Raw genomic sequence first — 15,843 nt, forward strand, 5'->3', positions numbered from 1 at the left:
TGCAACTCTCAAGGAAAGGTATGGAAGTAGAACACTACCTTCCAAGAACAAATGTTGGACTTTTGTGGTTTAACAAGTGCTCATTTTCCTATGGGGTGACAATCTCTGGTTCCGAGGGGCTAGCAACTTATGTATCAAGTGATCGAAGAGATGCACAATCCCTTATCATGCTTAAAAAACCAAATAATTAAATGGAGATGCATTTCATTACATAAATTGTTTTAAATACAAAATTACACGGGCAACAACACGCAACATTGGACTTGCATCTATGTGATGTACTTCTGGAGAACAAGCAAAAATGCCACGAGGGAGATACGTCAATGAAGTTTTTTTTTTTTTTTTTTTTTTTTGTGGGTATGATGGCAGGTCTGAATAACCTCATGCTTTAAAAATTTCCTGGAAAAAAACAACAATAATAAAATACATCTTTCATTCTTCTGCCGTCCTTCAAGTTCTACTGGAATAAATGGAGACATGTTCAATCTATCTCATTTCACAGGTGAAAAAGTGGGGTGACAGATTAAGTGTTACACGTGTCATTCTTTTCCCCCTTTCTTCTTCTTCTTCTTTTTTTTTTTTTTTTTGGGGGGGGGGGGCGAGGATATCTACTTGTATAAGTTGGAAGATTTCAATTCAAGTCAGCTATAGTCATTTATGACATACCCAAATATCATCCTCATCCTCATCCAGACTTCTAGCTAAGAAGACAAAGAAGAGCTTTAGAATCAAAATTTGTTTCTCTTTTTTCATGAACAACGTATAAATCTTCTGATGCTGTATTGTCAGGAAAAAAATGCAAACAATTAATAATTTTGTGTGTGTGTGTGCTTGTGTAAGACCTTTTCCCCCCTGAATTTTTTGGGATATTATTTCTCTGATTTTTCTGTTCCCATCAAAGAAAGCAACATATATAATATGAATGGAATTTCCCTCGGAGTTTCAAACATCAGTTAACGATATCAACACTGATCAAATTCAAGCAAACATGTACAAAATGATAAGTATTATGACATCAATGTTGACAATGTTACTCATGACATTACATCAATGTTCTTTCACTAATTTTTACAAAGAGATACTCTTGTATGTGCGCTGACTAAAAGAGTTGGTACACAGATGAAAACCAAAAACACCCTTCCACAATGTAGGTCACATTTCTGCCTCCTGTGTTTTAAAATAAATGGCTACATTTCCCCAAAGTAAAACATTACGTGGAAACTTTAGCACATTCTTGACTGCAAGACACAGCACAATTGAAAGAACACAAAAAACACAGCTTTTCCCAACAATTTAATCCAAACTAAATATAAAACATCAAGCACCTTTATCAGGAATTTGATCACAAAAACTCTGGTTTTGTAGAAAATTCCGAGCTAGGCCTCAAAACTGAACTTGTTATCTGAGCAAGGTTGTCAAATCGTGTTCTCGAGCGACGAGCATTCCTGGAAATGCATGAGCCTGCCAGGGGCGCCTAACTCATTTTCAAGATGCAGGGCTTTCCCAGGGAGAGTTAATTTTGGAGTCTGCTGGAGCTATTTATTGGCTATAACTGCATGCCAACAGGTGTAGACACAGTGTTTGATATTAAATGTGATATACCCTGCATTATAGATTAGGTGTATGTGTTATCACTGAATCTACACTGCAATTTAATTATGACAAAATACCCCTACACTGTATAGTCAGAGGTTGCTTGCTCTAAAAGCACCTACATAATGACATATCTACTCCTGGTAACTTGTACTTTCTCCAAGGGATAACCTATAGCCAGGAAAATTCAAATTTTGACTGGACTTTCTTTTTTTCAGCTAGCAATTTTTGCCTTTTTGCAAGTAATTATCTTTTTTTCATTTTGCTGTTAACAAGAATCAATTTTCTTCTCCCTACAATGGACAAACTACTTGTGTTTGTTCCCATGTGTGGAAAGAAGGAACAAAACAGCTGGCAAGTGGAGATTTAAAAAAATAAATGAACAAGTACTAAATATTCTGAGAAAATTAAAAGACTGAGAATACTCTATGAATGACTAATGTTTTGTGCTCTTTGATACTCCAATGCATTTTCAAAGGTACATCATCAGATTTTGTTGTTGTCGTATGGCAGTAATTAAGACATGTTTAGTTCTTGTTCTTCAGATCAATGTTTTTTCCCCTAAAGCCAGAAATCCTTGCAGGACCTGCGAAATGCATTTAATGACAGCAGTGTACAATGTGGGTGTCTCTGTATATACACACACACACACACATTGCATCATATGAAATATTCCATGTCTGAAGACAGAAAATACTTAGAAACAATGCCTCTTCAAAGAAAGCATCAAATAGTTGGAAAACAATTGTTGCACTACAAAGAAATTCTCAAGCAGCCACAGCGGCAAGGAAACAAACACTGACTATATTAAATAATAATCCTGGGCTCTGCTGCATAGAAGTTGAGATCAAACATAAGTCAGAAAAAAGTATGTGAATACTCAATGCTGATTGGCTGCTCTATACCTGACTTATGTTTAATTTTCTGACTTCCGTTTGATTGCATCTCTTTATGCAACGGGGCCCTGGTCTACTCTCCACATCACTGCAATTTAACAGAGGAGAAAATACATACAAGGGGAGTTTAAGCCTTTAGAAAAAGACACTATGACTAAGGGAGGCCTACTCAAAAGTCACAATCCGAGGATCTACCAGTCCTGTCAATAAATGCATATTTATTGACAGGAGAAGCTCCCCAAAAATAATTATTCATGTGACATTTACGTAATTTTCCACAGCTCTGCTTTTCACAAGCACACCTGCATAATGCAATAAGCACGCAGACTCGCTTTTCCAGGAAAACAACCCCTGTGAACAGACTACACTCTACTTGGCCACTTACAGGGCAGTATGCATGAATAAAACATACACTGTATAATTTGAGCCAGTTAGCACAGTCAAATCTGATGGTGTGTGTAAGTGTGTGTGTGTGTGTGTGTGTGTGTGTGTGTGTGTCTTTTCATTTATATGCAAATTCTTCCCTTCCGATTCCAAGTTACTAGGAATATCCAGGGATATGAAAAAAACAACACCACCACCGGAAGAACAAACATGCATAGAGATTATAAATGTTTGCACTGCATGGATTGGGGAAAAAAGGAGTTAAAAACAGAAGTTTACTAGCTCTAATACATGGCGTATAAAATGCATGATAAATTGACCACTTTACCAATACATTTACATTGTATATAATAGCACAACAGATAATAATAGCCAAAAGTTGTCCTGAAAATTCCCTGATGTACATTATGACATTATGTAGCTCTAAAACCTTTTCCTGGTACTGAGAGGCAGGTGCTGAAAGGCATTCACAAGGAACACTTAAATTGAAAATATTTGGCCATTCACACTAATGTCAAAAAATTGTGCCACCACACACATACACACAAATGTTGCTAGGTATCTGCGCCACAGGCTGACCAAAACACTTCTAGGAAAGTTACAGATTGAAACAAAAATTTTCTCTCTTGACATTCAACTCAAAGATTTTTCATTGCAGATTAAATAAAAAGAGAAAGCATCATACTTGTTGAATGTCATATCAGCATTTCCCAATCAGAATGACCATATCAGTATACTAGCCTATTGCTCAAAAACTTTTATCTTGTTACATTCAGGTATAATACCTGGGTATTTAAAAGCAAATTTCTGTTGATTCTGAGATAAATGTGCATCATAGTGTGTATGACAGAGGCCTCATTCACAAGATATGTTGTCTTATCTTAGCTTCACTGATGGTAGCACTTGGTGCCAAGAGGGTTTAAATTTTGATCACACTGTGTTCACATTACACAATGAGGCAACCAAGGATAAGATACCCACTACAATCAAACTTGCCATAGTGACCACCTGTCTACAGTGACCACCTGCCGTATACAGCCACAAAACACAATACCCTCAGAGAGAAAAGCCATGTAAACAACCCCGGCTGTAGCGGCCACCTGTCTACAATGGCCACTTTTTTTGTCTCCCTTGGGTGGCCGCTACAGACAGGTTTGACTGTTATTTGCCTCTTTGACTTGTGATGCCTAAACATTTTTCCATCGTGTTTAATCAAGTATAAATTTTAGTGGCACAATGAGTAGGATATTGTAATAAATATATATTATACCTCACAATCTGTAATTCTAGATCATAATAAGCCCACTGCTCCTCTATAACCGTATGTCATAATTTCAAGCAAGGCTAACCACCATTAGAGGAATGATGGGCAGCTTTGCTTTGAAAACTCTCCAATAAAGAAAACTAGCTCATAAAAGAAGTAGAGGGTGGTTTACTATTTATCAAAATACATTTAACCGAACTGACAAGTGTGCTCTTTCGAGGCTTCATAATGAGATGTATTTATTTCACCTGTTCTAGCTAAATGAATTTTAGTGTAAGTACTAACATGCATCAGTTGCTACTATGTTGTACCATGGAGCTCCATAGTTGTATGTTGGGCAAGCCTCAGGCACCCTTTCTGATAGTTCCTAACAGTCTACTATTATGGTAAGCATGATATTGAAATGCCATAAACTACCAAAATCTTTCAAAGTCATCCATATTACCTAATCAAGAGGTGACTTAAGTGTTATAATTTTGTGAAGTTTTCAACAACAAAAAACTTCTATGATTATATAAAGGAAAACAGAACATCAAAGGGAGGTTGCCTAAAAAATGAAAGATGACTGCTGAAAGACAAAATGTCCTCAACCAAATTTCAGACATATTATTCTTTTTAGCATTATACAGCAATATCAAAGCTGATAACTTTTAGCATACATTTTTCTTCTAAGAAAAGAGTTACTCTCTCATAAGACACAAATGGTGCTTGAAATTTCATATTTAACAGTGTTATATTCCGGTTTGGCCCAAGGTGCAGCTTGCTTGACAAAGCGATGACTATCACATGTCCGCAGCATTTAGGGGAACAAGTGACTTGAATAGCTCGTCACAGGGCCCTCTGGGGTTAAAAGTAGCCTTGAATTTGAATAGGCTGCCTAAATCTGTAAGTCAGCCCTATTAGACAAATCCTCGTCAATACAGCAGATGTACGTGTACCTTAACGTGTGGTATAGCTCATACAGCTTGCATACCTTCCGGCTATAAATGCGGTGAATATGAACAAACATCCAGGGATCCATACGCAGGTGCAAAGTATTCCCTGTCCCAATTCTGAAATTCCAAGAAATCTGTCTTGCTTGCCTTACCATGATCGCAGTCAATCCCACACATCTGGCCTCACTTCAAGGCTACAAGCATTTTTTTCCCTCCCCAATTACCCCTTGTCGCCTTCTTCTCTGAGCTTTATAATTCAAATAACTAGCAGTAACCGGTAATACTCTAGGTTACACATCAGTATAGCACCATCTCATGTTCCTACGATGTACAGTTACACACTACTATAGGGCTCACACCTGTAAATAAAATGGAATGTTCCAGACCCCTCCACAAATTTGTGCCGAAGATACCAAAATAAATGAAGAAAAAATTAATTAAAAATCACTAATGTAGTTTGGCAAAAAAAAAAAAATGAATAGCTGTAGATATTTAGTATGAATTTCTCTACAAACTACATTTTGGTTGGAAGATGAAAGCTTTTCTCGTGGGATTTGAAGGGACTACCGTAAAGTTCCGTGTATAAGACGCACTATTTTTTCGTCGGAAAACGTTGAAAATCGGGGGTGCGTCGTATACACGGGTACAGTCGAATCACGGAAAAAAATCTGTCATGTACACCCAATTTTATAAGGCCAACTTGGGGCCATGTATGCCCATCGACGTTTGGAAGGTAAGCAATCACTAAAACTTACGGATAAATGAGCGATCTTTCAATCTGGACATACACAAAAGCTGCAAATGTATTACGAGATAAACTTACATTGGCCTTGTGCAGTAACGATGTATCAATCTGGCCATAGACAACGCTGTAACAGCACTACTGTATGCTACCGATGTCAGTCTACCAAGCTACCAACAGCCAACCTAGTAGCTGGAATACGCGATGTACAGGTATCATTACTAAATTACCGATACCGTAAAACTTATCAATGTACTAGTATCAATATGGCCATAGACAAAAGCTGTAAAATACGGAGTAGGATCGACACTATGTCACCGTAAATATGAACGATGCGTGAAGCATGCATGCATATCCATGTCGTTCGTTTGCTCTTCATTTCATGAGGCCAGCTAGGATAGCATAGCTACACTGTAGCTAGCTAGCTAGCAAGTCTTTGGCAAAGGCAGCAGCTGCAGAGAGGCTCCTGCAATGGACTCGCATGCACACAGCGATCGGATCGAAGCGCGCTTGCCCGTTGTGCGCTGTGTGTGCAAGTCCAATACTCTCTGTGTGCGTGTGCTGAAATTATAGCGAGCTGCCTTTTGCAAAAGGCTAGCACTGTGCATACAAGCATGGTACAAGAGACACACATGTTACTGGTAACAGTGCATGAGTGTAATTACCGTACGCACCGTACGTCTTGCCGTATGATCCCTCTGCTACACTTGTTGATGTTTTTCTTATTTTTCGTAATGAACCTTCCAGTCTGACATGGGTCAATATGCGAGACACCCTCTGCTATGTATGACAGCAAAGATCGTACTGTACACTCATGAGTATGATATGCATGACACATGTACCACGATTGAAAGGCGAAACAATAGCAAGTGAGTAGTACCGAGACAAGTCTCGCATTTTGCGTCTTCCATATTTTGCCGATGTCCGATGAATACCGTTAAAAGAAAATATAAAAGGAAACGAAAAATAGAGCAAATACATGCTGCATTCTAGGGAAATTTTGAGCTGAAATAATATGTATGACACTCGCAATATTTGCGTGGAAATTTTCGTGTTTTTTTTTTTTTTTTTAATTTTAGGTCCGAAAGTAGGGGTGCGTCTTATACACGGGTGCGTCTTATACACGGAACTTTACGGTATGTTTAATTGGGTGCATGTACAGAAAACAGGTAATATTTTGAGTGAAAAGAACTCGTAGTCTGGCTTTGCGGACCCTTGGACAGAGTTTGAACCAAAGAACCCACCTTGGGAATTTGATGGATGAAGATACGTGTATCTCACTTGTCCAGGTTAGTATTTGATGAAACACCTCATTTCTCCCAGCTATTTTAGAGAACTTTTCGAATATTTTGAATTTTAACACACGTCTCTATGGGAAATTATTTACCCGTGTGAGCCCTATAATTTTAGCGAACGCTAACAATAATCCCAAAGCCAATTCATCCCTGTCATGCAGTATTTAATGTACCTTTGAATTTTTTTTTAATGAGCTTTTTCTAAAAAAAAAAATGTAATCCTATCCTAATTCAGGTCAGCAATTCAGAATACAATTTTTTTATTCCACAAACTCATATGCATCTTTGCCAAGCTCGAGTTCAAGAAGTTTACAGTACCTTGTTGTCATGATAGCAGCATGATAATGCTGTGGAACCAAGGAGGAACATCTCATCTCCCTGGTGGAACTGGGTACCTCTCACCTAGCACAAAACACACCACTTGATTGCAGCATCGCTTAGCGATATTTGCATTGGCATACCACTTTCATATCTTTCTTCAACATTTGATTTGATCTATCCCATGAAGTGATAGCGTTATCTTGTTGCAGGATTGAATGAATGTCTCAGATACATAAACTGACTATTCGCTGTCTTAATTTAGGCTGAAAGAAGGCAATATAGAATCAGAGACTCCAACCCCAAGCACCTTCTGATCTGGAGATTCTCCCGCCCGAAACCCCTAGCAAACGGGAGACTCCAAGTTGATGTGTGCGAAGCACGAAGTTCCTAGGGTTCTAGATGTCCTCTGGTGCTATCTAAGGCTTATTTTTTCAACATACGATAGCAATAAGTAAGAAATCCTTTCCACCGGGAGACACAGAGCCAGGGCGGGAGAAATCAAATCTCCAGCGGGAGAACAGGAGATTTTGCAAAAATGGGTTTTCGGCAGGAGATGTCCTGTCGAAAACGGGAGAGTTGGAGTCTCTGTAGAATCATGACGTTAGAAATCATGCCAGGGGTCCTTGACTTGAGACTAGCTACCAGACATTGATGCTTTAATAGTGCTGGTCTTAGATCAATTCCCCCACCCCCACCCCCACCCTCATAAAAAAATTAGGTATCACAGAGCAAGCACTGGTTGGCTAAACTTGTTTTAGGAGTACTTTAGTGGACATTTTCATGTAACATGAAACTAGTGCGAAAATAAAAGCAGACAAAGTGTAATCACTTTATACATCCGATTCCAACGAATTCAAAACACACAAAATTTATCTTACCCAGCAGAGCATGAAAAATTACTCATAAATGTGAAAATGCCCACTTTTACATTAACACAGTAGAAAGGGGTCGTGTAATAGCCACTAAACTTCACAAGGAGCAGTGTGTGAATTCATTGAAAGTGAACACATCAATGGTTCAGGTACTGTCCTTGGACTGAGAGTAGGGGCTAGATAAAGTTAGTTCTATGGTTGGATTAACTTTTGAAGATTCAAGGCCGTTATTTAGATAACTCATTAGGATCTTCATCTTGAGCTCTTTTACAGTTCATCCTACAGCTGTACCCTTGGCGTAGGTGCTTCCCTTCAGATTTTAAAATGTAAAAGTCCTTGAAGGGCAAGCCTGAGGCTGGGTGAAGAGTGAAAATGTTTCGCATGTTTCACATGGGCAGTGAGTTAGCTCAGTCAGTAGTGTGTCTACCTCACAATCCAAAGGACCTGGGTTCGATTCCCGGGTCCCACTGAGCTATGTTGTGTCTAATCATACCGTTCCTTCTAGTAAGAGGCAAAACACTCTGTCCCTCGGATAGGACATAACTGGAGGTCCCATGTGTGAGAGAGTCACAACTCATGCACGTAAAAGATCCCGCTTAATTTATTCATTGCAAAGAGCGGGGTGTTTAACCCGGTGAAGTCAACTGGACGCCATGGAAGACCAGCTACTGCCACGCAGCTGAATATGGGCTACTAGTATTCAGCCATCTTCTCAAATGGAAATCAAACAAACTAACAAACATGGTCATGTACTCACCACAAGGTCTTCGAGGAGTAGTGTCCGGACAATGTAGTAGTGATGTCTTTCTTGTCTGAGGTAGGTCACTTTGAAGAGGGTATCTTCACAGATGAGCTCATCTGTATTCCCGTTGTCTTGGCCCCGTGGGAAGTAGTCTGCACATTTTTGCTGAATAAAAAACAAAACAAAAACAGGGAGAAATGTGAGTCTTTCTTTCTCCAAGGAAACCTCACATAACATTTAAGATCAATATGACTAGAATTCTACCCTCTTCTCTGCAAAGATGTGTTAATAATTTTTGGTAGTACTTGGTTTAGACAAACATTTTAGAGGTGCTCTTGTCAAATCCATTAGAAGACAAGAAACATTAGACAAAGAATGACATTTTATATTTTCATTATTATATTTTGGTATGAATGCAATCCTGACTTTTGCATAAGACATTATATTCCCTAATTTTATAGACACGAATAAAAAAAAGACTGCTTGTTTTAGCAAAGGTTCCATAACATTTGCTCCTGCGACAATTGCTCCAATGAAATATCTGCACACTAACGCCTAAGCCAACCATGAATTCTACCCACAAACATAAGCCTGACCGTTATCCCAATCCTCACATCAAACTAAACCTAAAACCCTATCGCAACCCTCGTCCTAAGTCCCTGAAGAAAAAATAGACAAGAGCTATTGTCGCAAGAGTGAATGTCGTGTCACCTCCAACAAAAACTTAACTCACAAGACCACTCTTGAGTCATGCTAGCATTACACATGTTACAACATCTTGCAAAACCTGTCACATTGACAGGAAAAAAAAATGTAACCTCAACATCATGCATATTGTCGTGTGCCTGGGAGAACAACACAAACACTGGCAAGGCCTTTAACCCATTGAGGACGGACTGAATTTGCTACAACACACATTTCCCATAGACACCTGCCCGAGTATACTCGGGACTCGTCCTCAATGGGTCAAGTATAACACGCGCCTCACGTGCATTCGCATCATTCTCCCGCGCATACCTTTCTTGAATCATGTGCATATCGTTCTACCAGGCACACAACGATATATACATGCATAAATACACATACATACATATGCACAGAGCTGCAAGCATTCAAATATATCAAAAGCAAAGGAGGCGCCAAAAGGCAATCAGGGAAACACCTGCATGTTATATGAATCTGCTCAAATGTCAAAATTTGTAAGACACTCTGGAGCGTGCACCTTTAGCTATTATAGACTAATCTATTTCTTTCTATTTTCTTTCAGTTTTTGAACAACTAAGTATAGGCAACAATTTATCTTAGAGGATTCACTTCCCATGCATTTACTCCATATATCCCCTCTGAGAGTGTAGCATGCTCATTTTGCAGTCCCCCATCCACTGCAACAAGACAAATTTGCAGTTCCAGGTCATCGCATTTGCAAGTACACAGCTAAGAATGTCTGAAAATCAAAATGAGCCTGAAGTCTGATTTCAGATTTGCTCCAAAGGGGAAAAGAGATAAAATGATGACCATCAGACCTGCCCATCCACAGCCTGCTCCGTGCAAAATTGACCGCTCGTCCCTTGACCCCACCTGCCACACCCAGATGACAAACCACCACAAACTCTCAGACTTCAACCACTCACCCCACTCAATCCACTTCCTCTACGACGGCAAGCCAATATCATCACCTTTCAAGTGTTACTAATGATGGCTTGTGCAGAATTGTCACAAAGTTTATAACTACAGTATTCAAAACTATGATAAATCACAGAAAATAGTGCATTGGTACATTGCATACAAACTAGGCTGTTATAGCCAATTGCAAAATAGGTACAGCAGATTATGATCAGTTAGATGTCCAAAATATCTAAACTCTTTATGTGCCATGGTGGAAACCACCTGTGAGTCACATTATTCTGAGACAGCAACGTAGTAATGCTTCGGGAAAAATATTATATTTTTCATATCTATGTAACTTTTATAGATTTCTGTTGAATAGTAGACGCAGTGAGCAAAGTTGTAGAGAAAATGCAAAGCATTGCATTGATGTAAATTGTATGACAAATCTATGACTACTTTTCTTGCAAATGCCCAGTAGCTACATTACTGCAAAGGTATGACTTTCGCACATAAAACAGTGACAGAAACTTAGAATTTACATGCAAATCCAGTAGGGAACACTGCTTGCTAGTCAATCACCACATAAAATGCAAGCTATATATGTCAGAGGAACGGATTCGCAAGAAATGCTTTCATTGTATTGTTGGATTTGGCGATTTATTGATGGGTTTGTGCGGGTTTGTGCGGGTTTGTGGGGTTTCTGCGTATGAGCAGAATATGCGAAGTTGGCATGCCCTCGACTGAGTTGGGCGTGCCAACGAGGCACATAAAGAGTTAATATCATGAGTGGATGCATCTGAGGAAGAATGAAATGAAAGGCAAACTTAAGCACATGTACGTGTATTTGCGTTAGATCATTTTTTTTTTCTCTCAGGAGGCACATCCGCTTTTGCTGATTAATCAGCATTTTAAACTGTATGATGATTGCTTCTCCTGTTAATAGTGCCATTTCCTTTTCATTACACTCAAATCGGCCATACAACCAAAGCACAAAATGCACACATTACCTTCATAAACACGAAAGAGAATTTTTTTTCTTTTTTTTTAGAGGGGAAATGGTCAATGAAGAATTCATCCTGTTACCCCAGTACATTTCCTACTGCTTTATCATGCCATATATAGACCAGTGTTTTTCCCACTGCCTGATTGCACAATAGATTTGATTTTTACGTGTGGATTTCAATGCTCTGAATTCCAAATGGTAGAATGGTAGATTGAGGGAATGGCTACCATTATGTATGGCTCTAGACAGTAGACACAGATGTACGTCAACAAGACATTTCGATCTATAACTTCAACTTCATTCCTCAAGCTTTTGTTGGGAGAGCTATTATACATGCATATATCTATCTATCTATGTATCTATATATATATATTTAAAAAAAATATATATATATATATATGTGTGTGTGTGTGTGTGTGTGTGCGTGTGTGTACAATGTATGTATCATAAAAAGCAGAAAGAATAGAGGCATTTGAACAGGCAGCTGATAGTTGGTAAACAAGTTTTCATTTCCTTGCTCTTTATTGCTTTAATACTGGTGATTGAAACTCAAAATAGTCCTCAATTTCCTTGACCTTGATGCTCTACTGTACTACAAAACAAACAAGATGACAGAGGCAATGTTGCCAGTTGATCTCTGGGAGTGTGCAAACAGCCAAAGTACACACCTTGTAGTTACCATGTTGTTATGACAGCACTCAGCCAACAGTGCTAAGCATTTCATAAGGCAACCTTTGTGACTAGTCACATGTACGAAAGTCAAACAGTCTTTTAATAATATTGCCTGACGTGCAGTCATAGTGTGAGGATGAAATAATCTAAACCGATGGTTTAGAAATGTGCCACTCTGGGGGATCTTCATCCTAATGACCATCTCAAAGGTACACAGACCTGGGGTTCAGGAGGGCCCTGTTGAATGGCCTGATGACCACCTCCATCTTCAATATGAAGTTTTAAAACTGCCAATCAAAGTAGTTATAAATACATTTAAGCTTCTGTTGCTAGCTATCAAGCAAATGTAGTCATTGAAGGATCTCTACAAACGTGTAGTAAGTGGAACCAGCCAGGAACAATGGAGGAATCATGAGACAAGCTGAGATTGACATCATTTCAACCATTTTTTTTTACTCACTCACTGGTTTGATTCAGACATTCAGGACATGGCAGATGCTAAAATGCACCAGCACCCTCTTGAATCCTGGATCAGTTTACTTTTAGAAGAAATTACCCTTACCTTACCAATCAGAGCTCTGGTGGTGGACGAAAATGGGCTCATCATAGAATGAAGTGGTTGTGTACAAAGCTAGTACATCATAGTATGCACGGCAGATGGCCGAAATCATCTTTTCTTCTACCATTAAAGAAAGACACCTGAGTTTTTGCATATGGGATACTCTGATTTCTTGTGGCGAAACCCATGATTGGATTGAACTGACAGTGAGCATCAGATGCAATGTTATGCTATATAAAATGAAATATTCACTTTGAAGAGTTAGGATTTTAAAACAAGGGCAATCATTCCTGTCAGTCCAAATCACCAAAGTCTGCATCACAAAAAAGTTTTGGAAATAAATATGACTCAACCATGACTATGACAGGCTAACCATGACTACTGAACTGCCTCCCTCACAAAGAAGCACCATTAATCAACATGAAGTTACCTATTACGCATTTCATATAACAAGTTGCAAATATTAGGGACATGGAATGCACAAAAATATGCACAATAACAAGGGAAAATGATACGGGCATTAACTTGGTTATCTAGTTTAATGAGTAACGTTTCCTAGAAAGCTCATGGAATTTATTTTTCAACTGGTGTACCAGTTTTGCTTTTGAAAAGATTGTTTCAAAGACAATGAAAGCAATGTATTCCATATCATACCTGAAAAACATATCCTTTAACATTTTTTGTTGTTAACTGGGCATCATGGGATTAAAGCTCCTATGACAGAAATAAGTATTTCCAGGAAAACTCTCAAATTTTATTCTGAATCATTAATTGTAATTAAAATACTGACATTAGAATCACATAAGCAAGCAAGAACCGGACATCAGACTACTCAGAAATCAACATTATTCCAAATCGACAAGTCTATGGCTCATTTCACAAACAAAATATAAATGGCTGACATGGTTGTGGATTTATCAAAATATTTGTACATGAGGCTTTCATTACATTGTTTATTAGTAATACTGAACATAAATATAACCAGAGAAATTCAAGTATTGAACAGAGTTGACTGTGATGCCTCAGCTCCTCACACAATCATTATAATATCTGCCATAGGAGCATGCTTTCTTTCCTTTGTGATTAAAGGCGAAGGCTAGTAACTGATCAGTGGGAATCAGTGGAAATGCTGGGAGATGATTGTTGCAATCCTTATGGGATTCATTCAAGAGTACATTGTATATCTATTGTTGTGTGAAAATTATTTGCTTCAGAATGGTCTCATATTCAAGTAATGTGCAGTTTAATGCCCCGTCACTGACCAGGGACGCTTACCTAGAAACATTAAACTGCACATTACTTGAATATGAGACCATTCTGAAGCAAATAATTTTCACACAACAATAGATATATAATGTACTCTTGAATGAATCCCATAAGGATTGGAACAATCATCTCCCAGCATTTCCACTGATTCCCACTGATCAGTTACTAGCCTTCCCCTTTAAGCTCTTTGATCTTGACCACCAACAGATTCACTTTCACTGCATCTGCAGCTCATGTGGCATACCTTGGCCAAGTGACCGAAAAAAAATTCTGCAATTTCAGTCAACAGATTGATGTGTGGAAATCATAGAACAATAAACCTGAATTTGAAAAAAACTAGAACTATCACTCATTGTGATTAATATACCCCCACCCACAACTGAGGAAATTAGCTCAACCATGATTTTTTTAAAACTTTTTAATGAAAAAAAAATTACCAATGCAATGCACTGTCCAACAGTAAATAAATGTATTGCTCACTGTTAGTCAAATGTCCCACATCTCAAGTCAAGTGCTCAAAAACTGAGTGAGCAAGATAAATAAACTGAAGATTTCTATGATTTTTATTAAAAATTGTATAACCATGGCGCAACACAATGTTGGATATCAAGAAAAAAATGAAGTTTTGCACAACTATATATCATAGCCATCACATGTGCCAAATTTCAAGCCAAATGCTAACAGGATGAGGGGCTTAGTTGAATTCACAATATTAGTGTATCATTTTCATTCAAAATATACTGTTACCATGGCAACACATTTCAACACTGACAAAAGAGTTTTTGCACATCTAGGTAATGTAGAGGTAACATGTGCCAAATATGAAGCCAAAATGCTCTAAACATAGAGAGTTAGGATCTAATCGAAATGTTCGTATGATTTTCATTCAAAATGCACTGTTACCATGGCAACACATTGTTCAACAATGATGAAATACAAAGTTTGCATATTCTCTCTACAGGTACTACAATGGTTGCATGTGCCAAATTTCAAGCCAAATGCTAAAAGACTGAGGGAGTTACCTGAATCCACAATATTTTATATTGATTTTCATTCAAACTATGCTGTTACCATGGCAACACAACGATCAACAATGACGAAAGGTTAAGTTTGCACATCTACATACCATAGTGGTCAGGTGTGCCAAATTTCAAGCTAAATGCTCAAAGACTGAGGGAGTTGGCGGTATCCACATGCTTTTTGGTGAAAAAATGTTGTTACCATGGCAACACATTGTTCAACAATAATGACAGATTAAGTTTGAACATGTATATGTTTTAGTGGTCACCTGTGCCAAATTTTAAGCCAAATGCTCAAAGACTGAGGGAGTTAACTGAATCCAAAATATTTTTGCATGATTTTCATTCAAAATATACTGTTACCATGGCAACATATTGATCAACAATGACCAAAGACTATGTATGCTCATCTACGTACTATAGTGGTCACATATCCAAATTTCAAGCCCAATGCTCAAAGACTGAGGTAGTTACCTGAATTCACAATATTTTTCTATGCATTTTAGTGAAAAGCTGCTGTTACCATGGTAACCCATTGTTCACCACTGACAAAAGATTAAGTTTGCACATCTATATGCTATAGTGGTTGCATGTGCCAAATTTCAAGCCAAATGCTCAAAGAGTGAGGGATTTAACTGAATCCACGATATTTTTGTATGATTTTCATTCGAA

General features: G+C 38.2%; 1 protein-coding gene across 2 annotated transcripts in view; it reads right to left on the reverse strand.

Annotated features, from left to right (window-relative positions):
- The window catches only part of LOC139713680 (tyrosine-protein phosphatase non-receptor type 1-like), a 92,017-nt gene that overhangs the window by 35,390 nt on the left and 40,784 nt on the right, over positions 1–15,843 (reverse strand). For both annotated transcript variants that reach the window (XM_071625384.1, XM_071625383.1), the window contains exon 5: positions 9,060–9,209. In XM_071625384.1, the coding sequence (XP_071481485.1) occupies positions 9,060–9,209 (150 nt within the window). The remainder of the gene's footprint in view (positions 1–9,059; positions 9,210–15,843) is intronic.

This window comes from Diadema antillarum, unplaced genomic scaffold (assembly GCF_040938485.1).
Source record: "Diadema antillarum isolate AM-2024a unplaced genomic scaffold, OU_Dant_1.0 seq00002031_RagTag, whole genome shotgun sequence".
Lineage (NCBI taxonomy): Eukaryota > Metazoa > Echinodermata > Echinoidea > Diadematoida > Diadematidae > Diadema > Diadema antillarum.